This window comes from Parasteatoda tepidariorum, chromosome 6, assembly GCF_982258835.1.
Source record: "Parasteatoda tepidariorum strain Cologne lab strain chromosome 6, Ptep-v5.0, whole genome shotgun sequence".
In the NCBI taxonomy this organism is placed as follows: Eukaryota; Metazoa; Arthropoda; class Arachnida; order Araneae; family Theridiidae; genus Parasteatoda; species Parasteatoda tepidariorum.
The window spans coordinates 85828868-85850045 of record NC_141760.1 but is presented as its reverse complement, the minus strand read 5'-3'; the positions used below and the strand labels follow the sequence as shown (position 1 = coordinate 85850045).

General features: G+C 29.0%; 1 protein-coding gene across 1 annotated transcript; it reads left to right on the top strand.

The window, feature by feature from the left end:
• Window positions 1-471: 471 nt before the first annotated feature.
• LOC122273606 (papilin-like) lies at window positions 472-15024 on the top strand. The gene is made up of 9 exons (XM_087166922.1): window positions 472-586; window positions 1441-1623; window positions 2312-2494; window positions 4257-4445; window positions 6544-6747; window positions 10253-10467; window positions 11811-11820; window positions 11869-12054; window positions 14893-15024. The coding sequence occupies exons 1-9, from the start codon at window positions 532-534 to the stop codon at window positions 14895-14897; spliced, it is 1230 nt and encodes a 409-aa protein (XP_087023048.1). The 5' UTR covers window positions 472-531; the 3' UTR covers window positions 14898-15024.
• The last annotated feature ends 6154 nt before the right edge of the window (window positions 15025-21178 follow it).

The window sequence follows — 21178 nt, the reverse complement described above, 5'->3', positions numbered from 1 at the left end:
TTGATAAAATTTAAAAAAAACCTCATATTTGTCTAGAATATTTTTATTTAATTTATTAAATTGGTTTAAAATTCCTAAACCTATGGATGTGAACTTTACCGTATCTCTAATTGACCTATTGTTCATAAACTGTGATATGACAGAAAAAAATCTCTACATATACCTGAATTGTTTTTTTAAAAATTTTATTTCTTAGTTGGATTTCAAATCTTAAAACAATGAAAGACAACTTGAACATTTCGTATAAATGATTAATATCCATCAACTGCGGTAAAACAATAAAGTAATTATACTACTTTCAACTTTAACTTTTTTTGCAAATGGATTAATGTACCTTGATTTGCAAACAATTAAAAAAACTTGTCTAAACAGAATTAAAAAGAATTTGCATGCAATTAAAAACAAATAAACTCAAATTTCTTTTTTTTTAAAATCCTGTGAATCAGGTGTTCAGAACCTTTATATTGTGCCGTGAAATTGTACATTTCTGTCAAAAGCCCTGATGTTCATCAACTGTGATGATACTTAAAGATGTTTCCAATTATATTTTTTCAACTCCTTCCCTTTTTCTCCTACAATAGAACAGGTTTGTGTTCTTATTGTTCTATCTTCCCCCAATCTTTAGATTTTCACAAAATCTTAGTTTTTTTTAACTTAAATATTAATATATATATTTTTATAATTTTATTTGTGAAAAGCATTCTAAATTGAATATTAAAAGTGGTCAATGAGGAAAAAATGCATAAAGCAAATTTAATTAAATTTTCTAATAAATATCATTTATTTTATTTTATATAGGTCATTTGTTTTCTGTCTGTGTTCAATACTCAGTTAGGTTAAACCAGTGGAGTTAATAGCCATCTGTTTACACCCTCAGAGATAAAATTCTCCTTTTTGACGATTCAGCAATTCTTGAATTCCATTTCGATAACTTTGGGAATCATTTAGTCACGAAATTACGAGACTAAATGGAAAATGTCATATACATGACGAAAATGTTACCTCAACTTGGAACTTCATTGTAATGCATTAACAGAGACTATGTTCGAAAATGAAGACTAAACGATCGGAACTAGAATAACGAAACGAGACGACCGTCCGTATGGTGGACATGGAGTTCCAGTCCCGTTTCGGGCATGGATGTAATTCATCTGTCCTTGCGTTGTTTGATCTACCCATATGGTGGCTACGAAAAAGTCATCCACAATACTGCCTGTTAGATACCATGAGACACAATGTTATTTATTTTTCGAAATAAATAGAATGACGAAATATTTCTTTACTTTTGACGAAATTCGTTTCGCGAAGAATTCGTCCTTTTGACCATATTTTTGCTTGAAGCCTATTCCACAAGGGAAAAGGTTTCGTCAAAAATGAAAAAAATTTCATGACGTATCCATTTTTTACTGTAAAATTGCACGCACAATGTTTTTTTTCCAGATTGTCCAGTCAACTCTCATTATTATAGCTGTGGAACAAAATGCCCCATCACATGCGAGAATTATTTGAATCCTCCCAAATCTTGTGTTTTTATGTGCAATCCAGGATGTCACTGTGACGTAGGATACGTCAAAACCAAGTATGGACAATGTGTAAGACCAAATGAATGCAGCATTCGCAATGGTATGTGTTCAGTTCCTCTTTTATTGAAGTCATTTACTCACGAGTCTTGGGGAATTTTTTTTGTTTATCGTATTAATGTTGCAAGCTTATGGAAAAATTCGGCTCTATACAATTATTACTTGTATTAGTAAAAAAATCTTCAGTGCTATTTTTAAACCTTTCAGTACTATTTTTAAACCTATATATGATTTAGGCTTATTACAATCTGCGTTTAAATTTATCAAGAAATGAGATCAAAAGTATTTAATTAGAATTAATTTTTATTTAGTTTTATGCAATATTCCTCTAATAAGTTTTAATAATTCTGGTCTTATTGCAGCCGCAGTGAAATCAGACTTATCAAGCAGTAAAAATTATATTTTCCAATTAGTTCGGGTATGGATATAATTCATCTGTCCTTGCGTTGTTGATCTACCCATATGATGCCCATGAAAAAGTGATCCAAAATACCACCTGTTAGATACCATGAGACACAATGTTAATTATTTTTCGAAATAAATTGAATGACGAAATATTTCTTAACTTTGGACGAAATTCGTTTCTCGAGGAATTCTTTATCTTGACCAAATTTTTGCTTTGAGAGTGTACCACAAGGGAAAAGGCTTCGTCAAAAACGAAAAAAGTCTCATGATGTTAGAGTATCCATTTTTTTACTGTAAAATTACATGCACAATGTTTTCTTTTCCAGATTGTCCAGCTAACTCACATTATTATATCTGTGGAAAACAATGCCCCATCACATGCGAGAATTATTTGAATCCTACCAGAGCTTGCAGTTTTGCATGCATTCCAGGATGTCGCTGTGACGAAGGATACGTCGAAATCAAGGATGGACAATGTGTAAGACCAAATGAATGCAGCATTCGCAATGGTATGTGATCAGTTCCTCTTTTATTGAAGTCATTTACTCACGAGTCTTGCGGAAATTTTTTTGTTTATCGTATTGTTGTTACAAGCTCATAGAAAAATTCGGCTCCATGCAAATATTACTTCCAGTAGTGAAAAAATCTTCAGTACTATTTTTAAACCTTTCTAATATGAGTTAGGCTTATTACAATCTGCATCTAAATTAATTAAGAAATGAAATCAAAATTACTCAATTAGAATGAATTTTGATTGGGATTTATGCAATATTCCTTCAATAAGTTTTAATAATTCTGGTCTTATTGCAACCTCAATGAAAGCAGACTAATCAAGCAATAAAAATTATATTTTCAAATTAGCCTGAAAATATGTTGATCAACTGAAACAAACCGAAAAAGTGAGAGGTTAATTAGAAAGTACTGAATAAGTTATCCAATTAGCCCGGCTTATTTTAGAACGACAGCTGCTGTTTCCAAAGAGCCGAATTGTTTATTTGCAGTATGGAATTCTTATATTCTTTTTTGATAAGATTTATTAATGAGATACAATGTCTTATAGTTAAAAGTTTTAAATTTTTTTACTCCACAAAAATTTTTACTCCAATAAATAAAGTCTTTATAATTTCTTTATTTAACTAAAATACCACGTTAATTAAAAAAGTAATAATAAAATCAAAAGAAAGAAAAAGAAGGAAGAGAAACTGTGAGTGAGATACGATTTGTGACTTTTTATTAAAGCATTTCCCCGATGAATTTTTTAAAACAAATAGCTTTCAACAAAGCTGTCTGTTTTATTCTTTATTAGAAAACGTAGGAAAAAGTCCAATCTATTTTGGTCGATTGGTGTTAGCTAATTTAAAATATGTTTCTTCGGAATATTTTCTTTTAAAATTAAGAATTATACTCAATCAAGCCTTTGATGGCAATACACTGTAAAAATTCTGGATCATATTACGGTAAAAAGTATGGGGTGATATTACTTTTCAACGTAAATTCTATTTTTACCGTAAAATATTACGGAATAAACTATCTGATATACTGTAATTTTTACAGTAATAATTACAATAAAAACACCGAATCTTTATAATTAAATATATATTACTTTAAAAATTACTGTATAACATTTTACGGAAAAAATAGATTTTATGGATGATACCAGAATAGATTTATGGAAAAAATACCAGAACTTTTATCCGAATTGTTTTACAATGCATGATTCTCTGTTTACAACAAAGTTCTAATTGCGTATTTTAAAACTGAATTTTTTTTTTATATAAAAAACAAACATTTTAAAATTTGTATCAGTTTTATAATTGTTAGTTAAAGTAAAAATAAATTTGTATTTTGTGTTATGAGATTAAATTAAGGAATAAATTAATTAAATATGATCAAATTAAGATAAGATTAAATTAAGATAAGATTAAATTAAGATAATTTTAAAGTAAGATAAGATTAAATTAAGATAAGATTAAATAAAATAAGATTAAATTAACATAAGATTAAATTACAACATCCATACAATTAGTCTTTTAAAATGTTTCTGTTGTTTGAAGTGTTTATTTTTTTCATTAAGTATAGAATAATTAAGTATAAGATATTTTTAAAATAACTATTTATGCTTGAGAGTTGTTAAAAAGTTCCTGCATAGATACTTCAAAACAATCTTTAACTTTTAAACTATTTAAATTTTTTTGATAAACTTATTTGAAAGCTCATCAATACATTTAGTTTAAAATGAAACTTCAATATAAATTTAAGTATTGTTTTCAGCTGTTTGTGGCAAAAATCAAGAATACAAAGCTTGTGGAACAGCATGTCCTCTTACTTGTAAAAATTATGACAATCCACCCAAAATATGCAACAAGATGTGTGTCAATGGATGCCACTGCAAGATGGGATACGTCAGAACCGATGATGGACAATGTGTCCTCCCTGAAAACTGCCCAAATCGAGCTGCTGGTAATTAGATTTACTATTATATATATATTTTTAAACAGGGTGTCTTATAATAACCACCCTTGCTATAATGTAGTAGACTCTTTTTCCAAAATTGAGTTATAATAACCTCTAAAATGGGAGAAAAAAAAACGAATATCAACACAATATAGAATAGAAAATGAATGAAATAGCTTTACGCTATAATCTCGGTGTATCGCTACATATTAAAAATAAAAATTTCGAATGGTGATGGAAACTGCTGTTAATATGACTCTCTCTTATACATTTTATTTTATATTGCATAACCGGCGTTGTAGAGCAGACATAATTTTGAGTTTATGATTATCCATGTTCAACTCTATAGTCTTGTAAATTTTGAATTCAACCAAGAAGACAAGGGAACTTCTGGATCAATCAGAGAGACAAACTAGTCTTCGTGTAAAACTTTATGATTGAAATCCGCATTTGCGTTATATAGAGAGGAAAACAGCGAAAACCTCCCATGGTAAGTGTAATGGCAGAGAAATTCTAACCCATGACCCGTCTATCACTAAGAATGCTTTACACCAGCACTGTGGTCAGCGCGAGCTGGGGGCAAAATAATTATAAATGCACCATCGCTGAGATTCAAACCCGTATCAACTCTTTGGGAGGGGAACGCTCTATCCCTTAAACAACCACGGCTGTTTCTTGTATAGAACAATCTGTATAAATAAGCAAAAAAAGCTAATATTTTTTTTTCTTGGGGTCCACCACTCCTTGCTCTCTTTCGGTCACCGAACATCGGAACATTTTCCACAGTTCCTTTCGGATTGCTTCGCAACGCAAGTTTGCTTTCCTCACTCTGGAATATAGTCTAGTACTATATTATGCTCGTACATAGAGCAGAACTGTCTGGCACTATGATAGTGCTCGAATAACAGAATTATATGATCAAGTTATCGGGAAAAATACACACAATACTTAAAATCTCTAAATAATTATCGACATTTCTCTTTTAAATAAAATATACTTAACTTGGCAAAAAGAATGTTTTCATTAAAAAAAAATATTATAAGTCAAAAAAGTTTAACTCAAACGAAAATAACACCATGCTCATGCTTTCCACTTGTAAATAACGCATGGTAGGTATCAGAAATCAAAATTTATAGCAATATTTTGAACAAATGCTTTATGTTTCATTGCAATGCATAAATAAATTGTGCCACAAAACTTAAAAAAAAGTTTTACATTTCGTAATGGTAAAGGCAATAATTTTCCTTTACGTTTGTTCATTTATTTTTAAATACTAAATTAATGATTTTTATTTATCGATTGATTTATTTTTTCAATTTCACGTGTTTTAAAATGACTATTGCAAGTGATGTTTAGTCACATAAAGACCCTATCCTTGGATTTCATTCATGGGGAATTGCTGCTTAATGCTGCATGGGGAATTGCTGCTTAATGCTGCATGGGGAATTGCTGCAAATTTAAACTATCGCTTTTTATTGAAATTAAGGTTGTTTTTCAAAGGCTCCGTCGTTATATGAAATGATGCTCTTTCGCGTATAATATCCTATTTTCGAAACTACTGTGAGTTTGCAGTAGTTAGGTCAAGCTCAGGTTTATATATAGCCAGCGGTCTCTATGCTTATTCTGCAAATGGCACAAGACATCAGTATAGAGAAAAGCTACTGTTTTATGGAAATAAAAAGTGTTTACGGCTTAATTAATTTCTTAAAGTTTGAAAACTTACTCAAACGCTACATTATTGGGGCTCATAAGAATATGCAAAAACTGAGAATAAGGCAGTGATTTTGATAATTTATTACGAGGGGGGAAAATGTGGCCAAATTGCGATTTTTTAAAAAAAAGTTTAATTACTTTTAAAATAGTTAGAAATATAGAAGTTCTTTGTCCGTTCGAAAGCTCAGATAATTCTTCAAGAGATGATGATATATATAGTTTAAACTCATAACTTTGCTTCAAGTATAAAGCATGTAATTTTTTTTTTAAATTTTATTTATTTATGACTTTTTTTTTCTTTCTTTAGATCCATTAGACTTCATTTATGGAGAAATTTGCAAACAGTTGTCTCCGTAGTATATTTTTTAAATTATTTTTTTTTTTACTGCAGAAGTTAACTCCTGCCTAATGAAGCATGATACTGGACCGTGCCGTGCATATTTCCCAAAGTTTTATTACGATGCCAGAACCGGGAAATGCACGGAATTCATCTATGGTGGATGCGAGGGCAATGGAAACAGATTTGATACAGAGGAAGAGTGCTTGAAGAAATGCAGCAGTATGAATAAATTAGAGAAAAGTATTGTTATAAATAGTAATGTTGAAGTTTTGGATTATATTAAGAATAATGATATTTCCGGCATTAATACTTTTGATTTTGAAAATTTGTATACAAGTATACCACATGGAAGGATTATTGAGATTTGTGACGGCATTTATGATAGGTATTTATTTAATGAGAAAATTGATAAGTCTAATTGGTTGGATTTATTTAAGTTTAATCTTTTTGAGAATGTTCTTTTTTATGGTTTAGATTTTTATAAACAAATTATTGGAATTCCACAAGGTAATTCCTTTTCTGGTGCTTTTGCCAATATTTTTTTGCGTTTTTTTGAGGCCAAATTTCTTGAGCATAATGAATTTAAAGCTTTTAGATATATTGATGACTTGATTTTGTTAAATTGTGATAATTATAATTTTATTTATAGTATTTATCCTGGAGATTTGGTTTTGAAGAAAAGTAATGAGATTGTTCAAATGTTGAGTATTTAGATTTTAAAATTGATATTGTTAACAGTTTTATTAAAATTGTTGTTTTTGATAAGAGAAAAGCTTTTAAATTTAAAGTTATTTTTTTCTGCAACTTTAATACTAATTTGTGTAATAAAATTTTTAAAAATTTAGTTTTTTCACAATTGGTTAGGATCAAAAATATTTGCAATAATGTTGAAAGTTTTCGGGAAGCTGTCAAAAAAGTTTTTGAATAATTTGAGTAATAGTGATTTTCCTTTTAATTTTTGTAATGTTAATTTTTTAATTAAAAAAATGATTGAAGAATTCTAGGTTTTTATATATTTTTTTCTTTTAATAGGGAGCAATTCAAGTCTTAACTGAGCAGCCCCAGTTAAGCATTCTATTAATTTGTTACGTATCTCTTTCTTTTGACTTCTTTTATTTTCTATCTGCGCATTGTAATAGAGGGCGTTCTTTTATTTTTAAGTGTTTCCTTTTCATTCGGCTTGCTTGTGAAATCGATGTTTGACCTGGATAAGTGAGTTTTTATTTTCTGATGATTTTGTTGGAGTTTCTTCTCTAAATTGGCTATTTGTAAGTCATGTTTTTTCCTGGACTTCTATACAAAACCATCGGAGTACTAAGGGAGTTAATTTAGGCATTTGCTTCTCCCTCAATTAGAAATGGTTTTGTTTTATGGCTACCGGGACCGGTACTCCCTGAAGACGTCGGCTTCGGTGGTCATTTTTTTATTTTTATTTCCTTTATTCATGACTGTTAGGTCATGCTCAGGTTTATGTGTAGCCAGCGGTCTCTATGCTTATTCTGCAAATGGCACAAGACATCAGAAGAGAGAAAAGCTACAGTTTTATGGAAATGAAAAGCGTTGACGGTTTAATTTTTAAAGTTTGAAAGCTTAATATGAACGCTACATTATTGGGGCTCATAAAAATATGCAAAAATTGAGAATAAGGCAGTGATCTTGATCATTTTTTACGAGGGTAAAAATGTCGCCAAATTGCGATTTTTAAAAAAAAAAGTTTAATAACTCTTAAAAATAGTTAGAAATATAGAAGTTCTTTGTCCGTTCGAAAGACCAGATAATTCTTCACGACATGATGATATATATAGTTAAAACTTGTAAACTTTGTTACAAGTATAAAGTATGTACATTTTTTTAAAAAATTTATTTATTTATTTATTTCTTTACTTTCTTTAGATCCATTTTTTACCGCTGAAGTTAACTCCTGCCTGATAGAGCATGATACTGGACCGTGCCGTGGATATTTCCCCAAGTTTTATTACGATGCCAGAACCGGACAATGTACGGAATTCATCTATGGAGGATGCCAGGGCAATGGAAATAGATTTGATACAAAGGAAGAGTGCTTGAAGGAATGCAGCAGTATGCAAAAAATAGAGAAAAATATTGCTTTAAATAGTAATGTTGAAGTTTTGGATTATATTAATAATAATGATATTTCTAGCATTAATACTTTTGATTTCGAAAATTTGTATACAAGTATACCACATGGAAAGATAATTGAGATTTGTGACGGCATTTATGATAGGTATTTATTTAATGAGAAAATTGATAAGTCAAATTGGTTGGATTTATGTAAGTTTAATCTTTTTGAGAATGTTCTTTTTAATAATTTAGATTTTTATAAACAAATTATTGGAATTCCACAATGTAATTCCTTTTCTGGTGATTGTACCAATAATTTTTTGCATTTTTTTTAAAGCCGAATTTCTTGAGCATAATGAATTTAAAGCTTTTAGATATATTGATGATTTGCTTTTGTTTAATTGTGATAATTATAATTTTATTTATAATATTTATGCTGGAGATTTGGTTTTGAAGAAAACTAATGAGATTGTTTAAATGTTGAATATTTACATTCAAAAATTGATATCGTTAACGGTTTTATTAAAATTGGTGTTTTTGATAAGAGAAAAGCTTTTAAATTTAAGGTTATTTTTTTCTGCAACTTTAATGCTAATTTGTGTAATAAAATTTGTAAAAATTTAGTTTTTTCACACTTTGTTAGGATCAAAAATATTTGCAATAATGTTGAAAGTTTTCGGGAAGCTGTGAATAATTTTTTGAATAAATTGAGTAATAATAATTTTCCTTTTAATTTTTGTACTGTTAATTTTTTAATTAAGAAAATGATTAAAGAATTCTAGGTTTTTATATATATTTTTCTTTTAACAGGGCGCAATTCAAGTCTTAACTGAGCAGCCCCAGTTGAGCATTCTATTAATTTGTTACGTATCTCTTTCTCTTGACTTCTTTTATTCTCTATCTGAGCATTGTAATAGAGGGCGTTGTTCTTTTAATTTTTAGTGTTTCCTTTTCATTCGGCTTGCTTGTGAAATCGATGTTTGACCTGGTTAAGTGAGTTTTTATTTTCTGATGATTTTTTTTTGAGTTTCTTTTCTAAATTGGTTATTTGCATTTCATGTTTTTTCCTGGACTTCTATACAAAATCATTGGGGTACTGAGGGAGTTAATTTAGGCATTTGCTTCTCCCTCAATTAGAAATGGTTTTGTTTTATGGCTACCGGGGCCGGTACTCTCTGAAGACGTCGTCTTCGGTGGTCATATTTTTATTTTTATTTCCTTTATTCATGACTGTTAGGTCATGCTCAGGTTTATGTATAGCCAGCGGTCTCTATACTTATTCTGCAAATGGCACAAGACATCAGAAGAGAGAAAAGCCACAGTTTTATGGAAATGAAAAGCGTTGACGGTTTAATTTTTAAAGTTTGAAAGCTTAATATGAACGCTACATTATTGGGGCTCATAAAAATATGCAAAAATTGAGAATAAGGCAGTGATTTTGATCATTTTTTACGAGGGTAAAAATGTCGCCAAATTGCGATTTTTTTATAAAAAAGTTTAATAACTCTTAAAAATAGTTAGAAATATAGAAGTTCTTTGTCCGTTCGAAAGACCAGATAATTCTTCACGACATGATGATATATATAGTTTAAACTTGTAAACTTTGTTACAAGTATAAAGCATGTACATTTTTTTAAAAATTTTATTTATTTATTTATATTTTTTTTACTTTCTTTAGATCCATTTTTTACTGCAGACGTTAACTCCTGCCTGATGGAGCATGATACTGGACCGTGCCGTGGATATTTCCCCAAGTTTTATTACGATGCCAAAACCGGACAATGCACTGAATTCATTTATGGTGGATGCGATGGCAATGAAAACAGATTTGATACAAAGGAAGAGTGCTTGAAGAAATGCAGCAGTATGCAAAAAATAGAGAAAAATATTGCTTTAAATAGTAATGTTGAAGTTTTGGATTATATTAATAATAATGATATTTCTAGCATTAGTACTTTTGATTTCGAAAATTCGTATGCAAGTATACCACATGGAAAGATTATTGAGATTTGTGACGGCCTTTATGATAGGTATTTATTTAATGAGAAAATTGATAAGTCTAATTGGTTGGATTTATTTAAGTTTAATCTTTCTGAGAATGTTCTTTTTAATGGTTTAGATTTTTATAAACAAATTATTGGAATTCTACAAGGTAATTTCTTTTCTGGTGCTTTTGCCAATATTTTTTTGCGTTTTTTTGAGGCCAAATTTCTTGAGCATAATGAATTTAAAGCTTTTAGATATATTGATGACTTGATTTTGTTAAATTGTGATAATTATAATTTTATTTATAGTATTTATCCTGGTGATTTGGTTTTGAAAAAAAACTAATGAGTTTGTTTAAATGTTGAATATTTAGATTTTAAAATTGATATTGTTAACGGTTTTATTAAAATTGGTGTTTTTGATAAAAGAAAAGCTTTTAAATATAAAGTTATTTTTTTCTATAACTTTAATTCTAATTTGTATAATAAAATTTTTAAAAATTTTGTTTTTTCACAATTGGTTAGGATCAAAAATATTTTCTATCTGAGCATTGTTATAGAGGGCGTTGTTCTTTTAGTTTTTAGTGTTTCCTTTTCATTCGGGTTGCTTGTGAAATCGATGTTTGTCCTGGTTAAGTGAGTTTTTATTTTCTGTTGATTTTGTATGAGTTTCTTTTCTAAATTGGTTATTTGTATTTCATGTTTTTTCCTAGACTCTATACAAAATCGTCAGGGTACTGAGGGAATTAATTTAGGCATTTGCTTCTCCCTCAATTAGAAATGGTTTTGTTTTATGGCTACCGGGGCCAGTACCCCCTGAAGACGTCGGCTTCAGTGGTCATATTTTTATTTCCTTCGTTTCCTTTATTCATAACTGTTAGGTCATGCTCAGGTTTATATATAACCAGCGGTCTCTATGCTTATTCTGCAAATGGCACAAGACATCAGTATGGAGAAAAGACACAGTTTTATGGAAATGAAAAGTGTTTACGGTTTAATTTTTTGAAGTTTGAAAACTTTATATGAAAGCTACATTATTGAGACTCATAAAAATATACAAAAACAGAATAAGGCAGTGATTTTGATAATTTTTATGAGGGGAAAAATGTCGCCAAATTGCGATTTTTAAAAAAAAGTTTAATAACTTTTAAAATAGTTACAAATATAGAAGTTCTTTGTCCGTTCGAAAGCCCAGATAATTCTTCACGACATGATGATATATATAGTTTAAACTTATAACTTTGTCACAAGTATAAAGCATGTAATTTTTTTTAAAAATTTTATTTATTTATTTTTTTACTTTCTTTAGATCCATTTTTTACCGCTGAAGTTAACTCCTGCCTGATGGCGCCTGATACTGGAACGTGCCGTGGATATTTCCCCAGCTTTCATTACGATGCCAAAACCGGACAATGCAAAGAATTCATCTATGGTGGATGCGAGGGCAATGGAAACAGATTTGATACAAAGGAAGAGTGCTTGAAGAAATGCAGCTGTACGTATAAAATTTACTTATCAATAATATTTTTTAATCACATTTGTATTTATTTATTATAATGAATTCATTGTAGAAGCACCGTCAGTTAAAATACGTATCAATATTACATAAAATATCTATGGCGTCCCAATTAACATAATGCTATGCATTAAGATAATGATATCCATATTACTTTTGCAATATTTGAGGCTGTATTGAGGCTGACACGTTTTAGAAAAAAATACACCTGAGGTAGAAAATGAGGTTATGTTTTACACCAAAATTTACCTCATCAATAAAGCTCAATTTCCACCTCATGTACACCTCATAAAATCTCAAATTTAACATAATCTCAAATTTAATTTAAACCTCAAATGAATTCTTTATCGATTCTCCTTATCTGGTCTTAAAATTCATAAAGAAAGTAGAAAAGATAGAAAAGGATGATTAGGTGCTGTTTATTGCGTTCTTTTCATGCCAATTTGCATATTCTCACAAAGTTTCCACATTTGTTACAAATATTGTCAACAGATATCACCAGTAACTGAGAAAAACTTCAATGTTTTTCTCAGACAAACAAAAAACAATGTTTTCAAAACTATTGCTATGGAATCAATCATGTGGTGCAGTCTGCAGACAAAATGAACTCCCGAGGAAAATATAACTACTGGAATAGTCGTTGCAGAAAACATTGTTTTATACTCCATGTGTTTAAACAGCCAGTCTTGTGACCAATTTAAAAATTTGGGTTCCTTGGGTTATTCATCCACTTGTCCTTCGAGGTTAATATCTTCCTTACCTGTACTATGCATGATTCTTACGAGATCATTGCCAACAAAACCAAATATTTTTATTTTTTGAAATGCCGGATGCTATTTAGGCAAAGTATGAAATAATCGTCCTGATGAGGTTAATATGTAAATGATGTGCATGTTACTGTGAATGACCGAATTCGGTGGTTGTTGACTTTCACCGGTGAATACAGACAATCAAATTAGTCGCTTTGGTGAATGTCCGAAATATTTATTACATCCGCAGTGGCACTTGACCTTGAAAAAACATCAGTGTAGGATATACCGGGTAAATGTATGCCGGGCAATGGCACTTGAACTTAAAAAAAACATTAGTGTAGGATATACCGGGCAAATGTATACAGAGCAATGGCACTTAACCAGACCTAGTGTGACTAGACCTTTGGTAAATGTCCGAAATATATACTAGGTCTAGTGCCACTTTTGCTATAGCTTAAATATTAAAAAAAAATTAAACAAAGCGTTTGAATCAATTTCAAACTGATAACGAAATTATTGCTTTAAAATTAAAAAAATTATGATAAAAACTGCGCCAGATAAGAGCAATTGAAGTAGTTGCTTTATACAGCGCATGTGCGAAAAAAAAAAAAAAATATCCAGGTGCATCTAAAAGGGGATTAATATCCCAAGACACCAAAAATTTGTTCCTCGTTCGCATGTATAACACACTGAATAGTTCATTTTCTCCATTCGTCTCACCATTCCTGAATAGCTTTTTCAAGCAGTCAGTCTTAGTTAGGAAACTGGGTAATTGTAAGAACCTGCAATAGTTAAAGAAAAATTGTAAGCCATCAGCTTTCTATCCAGAGAAGTGTGGAGTTTTAATTTTTGAAAACTGAGGAACACTACTGAGGAACATTTTGAAAACTGAGGAACATTGTGTATTCTTTTTTAATCTAACTGGTGCAAAGCAGTAAAAATGATGCAGTTTTCAAACTGTTGAATATAGTTTTAATATCAAATCAGCAAAGCTTTCTAACATTTCCGTAATTTATAAATATAGTTTTTTTATTAACCAATATGTCGATTAACATATTGCATAATACACTAATTGTATTGAGATTTCGAAAAATAAACCTGAAGTTCAATGTAAATTTAGTACAGCCATAGCAATCTAAACTTACAGAAATAAAACTTGAATTTTGTGCTTATTTTAAGATATAAAATGAATGCCAATAGATAAACAACATGTATTTTAGCAATCTTAATTAGTTGAATCGGAGATTTATATATTAATTGGAGTTTTATTAAAAATCAGTATCTACCTTTGCAAAAATTTAAGGTGTTTTTGAGGTTTATCTAAGGCTCTCTTGATGGGATAAGGTTGATCTGAGCCTTATTTGAAGTTTACTTCAAAAAAACTCCAAAACTTCCAAAACTCCAAAATCAACCCCACCCCCCGCAATGTTTATAATCAACATGTAAGAAGTTGCTTTACTCACATTTGAGGCATATTCTAATATAGTCGACTGTTGAAATTTCGATGTTAACAGAGGAAAATGATTAGGTTTGCGTTTCATCCAAATAGAATGAGAATTAAATATTCCGTATTATTTTTGAAAGCGCAATAAGCCCATATGGAAAACGGCATAATATCGAGGCTTTTAAGGTTTAAAGTTTGAATGAATTTAAAAATATCAACTAATATCAATAAATTTGAATGATTTTTTTTAATACCATAATTTGATAAAGCCTAAAAATACAACAATTATTTTAAAAATGGCAATGAAAATTTAAATAAGCTTTAAATTAACTTGTTATTTGTTTCTAAAATAGTTGCTCAATTGAGTGAGCCCAATTTTGTGTTAAAATAAATGAAACATTATAAGATCTCATCAGTTAATGCATTTTATTTGTGATGTAACAATCTATTTACAGTCATAAAACAAAAATAATTGCAGTGTAAACTCTGAGGATTGAGATGCAAAGCTTCTAGTTTGATTAAAAAAAATAATATACTTTTATAGTTAGTAAGTAATGAAAGTGTTTTTAATATACTAATGTATATTGTATTCCACCATAAATGCCTTTTTTTCCATTTTAGCATAAAGATTATCACCATCTGATGTAGTGTAAATATTATGTCGTTTCGCATGGAACTTATTGAAGATTTCTATTGAAGATTACGACGATAACTTCGTTAATTGACCAATGTTATCCAGATTAAAAAATGTGCAATGAAATAAAAGTTTACACTTACTGTTTCATTCAATTCTCTATTTTATTCACTCTAATTTTAAGTTACTTGGCTAATTTTATTTTGCATAAAATGCAAATGTTGAAGATAATATCATAGTTGATATAATTATCGTGCACGATAATTATATTGTATGTAAAATATCGTATTTGAAGATTATGGTGAAATAATTGCATTCACGATGAAATTGTATTAAAAATTGATTTTTGTCAATGGTTAGCACAGTAATATTGACATACAATGAGTAATAATAATATAATTAAGTATAATAATCACGATAAGTTAACTGCTGCAAATTGCAAAATTTCAAGTACAGAGTATGTGACAGTCTTTTCTTACTAGAAGTTAAGTAGTGGGGTATTTATTTTATCTAGGTTATAAAAAATCTGAAAACTTCGTTTCTTTATGATATCAATAGCTGTATTTTTTATTTTTGACTTCTTATGCGATATTATGTTCATTTCATGTATTTTGTGTTAATTTTTATTTATTTTGGTGCAATAAATAAGCGAAAATATGTTTGAAATCTTCGATATCCCGAAAGATTTAAATGCAGTACTAAGTACTTAGTTTCTTCAAAAAAAAAAAAAAAGAAAGTCTACCTTGAAACAAATAAGCGATTCAAAAAGCTTGGTATTGAAAGTGACCATGCAGATGAGCAATAAAGAGGACTTTCAACATTTTTAGAAAATTTATGTTAATTTAAAGAATATTGAAAAGAATACAAAGGTTTTCTCTGAAGTTTAAGAAAAACTTCTACCAGAAAGATCAATGATACAAAATAGAAATAAAGGAAAAAAATAATTAAACCAAATGTATAAGAAGCGAAATAATAATGTTAATGAAGATAATATATGTTAATGAAATAATTGCTAATGAAATAAATAATAAAATCAAGACAATTATTAAAGAAAATCAGATTGGAAAGATTCAAATATGTCTCGATTTCAGATACTTGGGATTTTCGTTTCTGGAAATCTCTTAAATTTTTTTTAAATGTCAGACAAATAATTTTGTGAGTTTCAATATGTAAAAATAATTAATCTGTAAAAATAATTAATTAAAAAATTTTTCATTTCTTGCTGAAAATGTGGCTTTAAATTTTTTAGATGCTCATTTTGAGGTTTATTATAAGGTTTATTTGGTTTTTTGATTTTTTATTTTCGATACTTTCGCTTACAAAACAAGCGTCTCTCAGATTTATATTAGGTAATGTGATTTGTACTATAAAATCTATTCAAAATAATTATTTTTTTGAATAAATAAATTTAATAATAATAATTGTTAACAAACTTGAAGTAAGAATTTGAAGTAACTACTGCGTCCTCTTGACAAGCGTAGAATAGACTACTGATGCATATTTAAAAAAAAAAAAATTCATAACTTTATTCCCAATAGACTAGAGACTAGTGATCGCAGAGAAATATATAAAGAGTTTAATTTACACTCTTATGTTAGAGCATACAGAAATGGGTTTTATAATGTGCAATATGGTGACGGTTTCGGTGTTATGTAACGGTCTATTAGTTAATGGTTCTCTTCTATTATTTTTAATTAAATTCACAAAGTTTGCAGCAATAATTTTTTATTTGTTTTATTTTAGAACAACATGTTTAGATGTTAATTCTTTTTGATGTCGTGTGTTAATGAAGACAAAAGTACATGTTGTAGAGTAGATACGGATTTATTTTAAATATTTTAATTCCTAACAAATTTTCTTAAATTTGTTTAATTTAATTTCAATGTTGAATGTAATAGATGTCTAAGTATTATTGATCTCAGCTAATATAAAAATATACATAACTTTTGTTAGTGCAGATTTTTTTCTGTCTACAGTAGAATTTATCGTATTCCAGAGTGAATTAAACAAGAGTAAATAATATGACAGAATTTTTTTTTTGTGAATATTAGAACTAAAAATTAAAAAAAAAGGTATGGAATTGATTAGAAAATTTCTACTTAAAAATACAATGTGAAAAAACTTCAAAACACTAACATAAATCCATACAATCCAATCTGTATTGAACAGAAGAGTAAAAACTCATCTTTAAAACGATAAATCGGAAAGAATTATTATTCATTTATACTACAAATGCAATCGTACAGAAGTAAACAAAAATATGGCAGTAACACTAAATTATAAACAAAAGAATGACAACGTCAACTATTCCAATCTATTGTATTAACTAAACGTTTTCTAAAAGTGCTGCTAGAGGGCGCAGGGACCTGTTGTACTAACTGCTAAGGAAAAACTTTTAGAAAAGCGTCTTGATGACGTCAAAGGGGAATGGATTGTATTTAAGTATCATCGTATATGCTAGTGTATTACTAGTCTCTTCTGTGTTACGCAGATGAAGCAATGATGATTACGATGATGACGCTGAGATTTAACAGTTAACCTTTTGTTTTTAACTATCCCAATGATGCACTAGGATTACGACGGGATATGATCTAGTTTCTTCCACTCTTCAGTTTTTAGAAAAATGGTGGTAGCGTTCGGTTTCGGAATCGGTATAAAATATTTTTTTTTCAATTTTCAAAAAAAACGGAAGATTTATATTACTTACTATTTTAGGTTTGTTTAATCAAATTTTAATACAACAATTTCATGCATATCGAGGTGTCCAAGCCAGAGATTGAACTTTCACTTCACTATTGTCATTCAATCAATTGAATTATGGTTGTTAATGTAAATCAGTTGTTTATACTATTCTACTTTAAAAGGAAACGTTTTACAATTGTTTGCTGCTGGTAAGTGATTGATCAATGATCAATTCAGGTAGATTTACCTATAAATTTAATTTCAAAATGAAGAAAAGGTAAAATATAATTAAAATAAGACAAATAAAAATTGAAAAAATAAATTTCAAGTATTCAACCTCGAAAAACTTTTTCAAATAAAAATAGTTGAGATTTCAATTTGTAGTCAGGTTGTTGTTATTTCTTTTTACTTAAATGTAAGAGCATACTGTAATAGGCAACAAAATTCTTAAAAATATATTTTACGTACTTAGTATTTTTTTTTCCAAATTTATTTGAAAAATGCCCAACAACGAGTAACTGAAAGTGCCAACCTTCAAGAATATTTTAGTTCAAACTCACTGGTTTAATTTTAAGTATAAAATTCGAAATAAAGTATAAAATTGCAACTAAAATTCTAGTCAAGAAGAGCCATTAGATCTTTCACCACAGTTTCCAGACCTGTAATAAAGCGATATGTTATATCATTGCATTTTTCAAAATATTAAGTGAAATATTAACAATATATGTTTTAACAGCGGCAAGAATTATTAGAATTTTTTACAGTGTCCAAAATAAATGGGCAGTTTATATCCTTTTCGAAAGGGTTATTCGAAACTAAAAAATAAAATAAAATAAATAAACAGTTTTTGCATTAAAAACATTTTACTAAAATATGAATTTTTTCTTTACTTTTTTTTCCATTTTTATCTTGAAATACGTTCTAACTTTAAAACCCCCTACTTACACTCAATTTGCGCTTTTGTTTTCCTATTTTGTAATCTGGCAATCTTTCTGCGAAAACATTTTTAAATCATTCTTGAAAAATTTCCCGTCCATGTAAGTAGATCTGATTTCGCTACTCGCTTTATAGTCCATTTTTTATACTGTTTTTTCTTTTTATTTTATTTTATTTTCTGTTTTTGCATGTTATTTTTCCTTATTTTTACTTTTTGTGTTCTTTTTATTTGTTGTAATTTTTGTAAATTTTTTTTTGAGTTTGATGAAGTAGGGGTTCCGCTAAAAGAGGTTTAATGCTTTAGGATCCCATTATAGAAAAAAAATTGGAACCGCTGTCTTAGAGCATCGCTTAAAAACCATTTAGTTAGTAAAATTAGCTTTTCAGTCTTGTATTTCCTACTAACTGCGTGGTAGTAAGAACTCCAATTTCTAAAATCGGAATTTCCAGCAAATCGCTACTATATGAAAGGGGAAAAAAATACTAAATGAATGGTTTAAATACCGCATATTTTTGGTTTATTAAACAAATTTAGGAATTTTCTTTGGCAGGAAATGCCATTACCATAAGTAATTTCGCGAGTATTTATTTTTACCAGTATTTTTTTTTTACCAGTATTCTATTATTTCAGCTAGTATTTTTTTACGTTAAACAGAAAAACAACGAATATTTCATTTAAAAAAAATAGAATATGATGGCACATTTAATAAACTGGATTCATATGATTTTTCATTCACACTAGCTTCTAATGAGGTTTGAGTCATAGTATTTACTTGTTGAATACTATAAATGCATTTATAAAATGTATATGTATAAGAGAAAGTTTAGCGTAAATCTATTTAAAAATGTATATGGTAGAATTGTTGGTGTATGAAATTTTGCAATTAACTCAGTTCTAGAATTTCGGTGTATATTTTTGTTTTTTTTCTAAGAAAGTGATCAATGAATGTGTTTATTAATTTACAATCTCAAAATATCAGTATATGTGCCGAAGAAAACCAGATTTCTACGATCATTGAATGTGTTTATTAATTTACAATCTCAAAATATCAGTATATGTGCCGAAGAAAACCAGATTTCTACGATCATTGAATTTGTTTATTAATTTACAATCTCAAAATATCAGTATATGTGCCGAAGAAAACCGGATTTCTACGATCATTGAATGTGTTTATTAATTTACAATCTCAAAATATCAGTATATGTGCCGAAGAAAACCAGATTTCTACGAACATTGAATGTGTTTATTAATTTACAATCTCAAAATATCAGTATATGTGCCGAAGAAAACCAGATTTCTACGATCATTTAGAGTAAATAATAATAATAACAATAAAAGAGAGAGTATAAAAGTAATTGCCCGAAAAAAAACTTTTAATAAGGAAATTTATTGATTGAATAAATTGATTGTATAAATGAAAGTTTATTCAATTAAAATTTTTAGATTTAACCAATTTAATTAGTTGATCTTTAATTCGTTGATAAAATTTAATTAGTTAGCTAACATAATTCTATAAAATCGTAACGCTAGAAAATATATGATATTCTGTTCTTACTGCTGACCATATCAATAAAATGTAGCAACACTCATTCTTTATAATTTATTTGACACAGATTCTTTATTATTTATTTGTTTGCAGTTTAATTTTATTTGTTGCCTTAATTTTATTTGTTTGCCCTTTTCTTGAAATTGGAATTTATTCAATCTTCTAATGACTGACAACATTAAAATACTCAAATATAATTTTATTACCCCATTTTCCGGCATCCATTTCAGTGCATATTTTATTATTTTTAATTATTTATTAGTAACATGACTAGTAAAGTGTAATTCAGAGTTTGTCAGCTGCAAAATAGAACTAATTTGGACACCTGGTCTCCCCCCAGGTAGGTACCTGGTACCTGGGGGGTAATTTAGGTACCTGGTCTCACCCCACTATCCGTCCCTATTCCATTTTCCTCTTATTGTATTGTTAATGAAAAATACATGTTGGTACTTTATTTACGTCGTACTGGAGCTGCTCAATGGGCTATTGTCGACGGTCTGGGAAACATCCCTGAGGATGATCCGGAGACATGCCATTGCAATTTTGATCCTCTGCAGAGGGGATGGCTCCCCTGCTTCGGTAGCCCGATGACCTAAGCGCGAAGGCGAGCACTTTACAGTTTAAAGAGAACCGATATCGCGCACACTCGGTCCTCTAAACAAAGTGATCCCCCATCCGCTTACTGACAGCAGCCAGTGGTCTACTGGGAACCATGTCTTTAAGATAAGTCCACTGTGAGACATGAAAAATGTAGAGGAAATCATTAGTGTTTCTAAAGGTTGTCTTTAGGTTTAATTGACCAAAAAGTGTCTTAAGGTACGACACTGTTCTTTGATATATTGTTGTAATGCATAAATTAATGAAAAATGCATAAATATTATTATGCCTTCAGAATTTAGTGAAATAAAATCGACATTTTAGAATTAATTTATTAAAATTTTTTACCAAATACTTCATGCACCAGATGTTATCACTGATACCGAAGTATTGGAACATGTGTTGATTTTCCAATTATATAGATAACTTGAATGAAAAAGATTACGATTGTGATAATTAAAACAGATGCATAATATTTAAAGAGCAATAAAACGATTTTACTTTTTTTCCT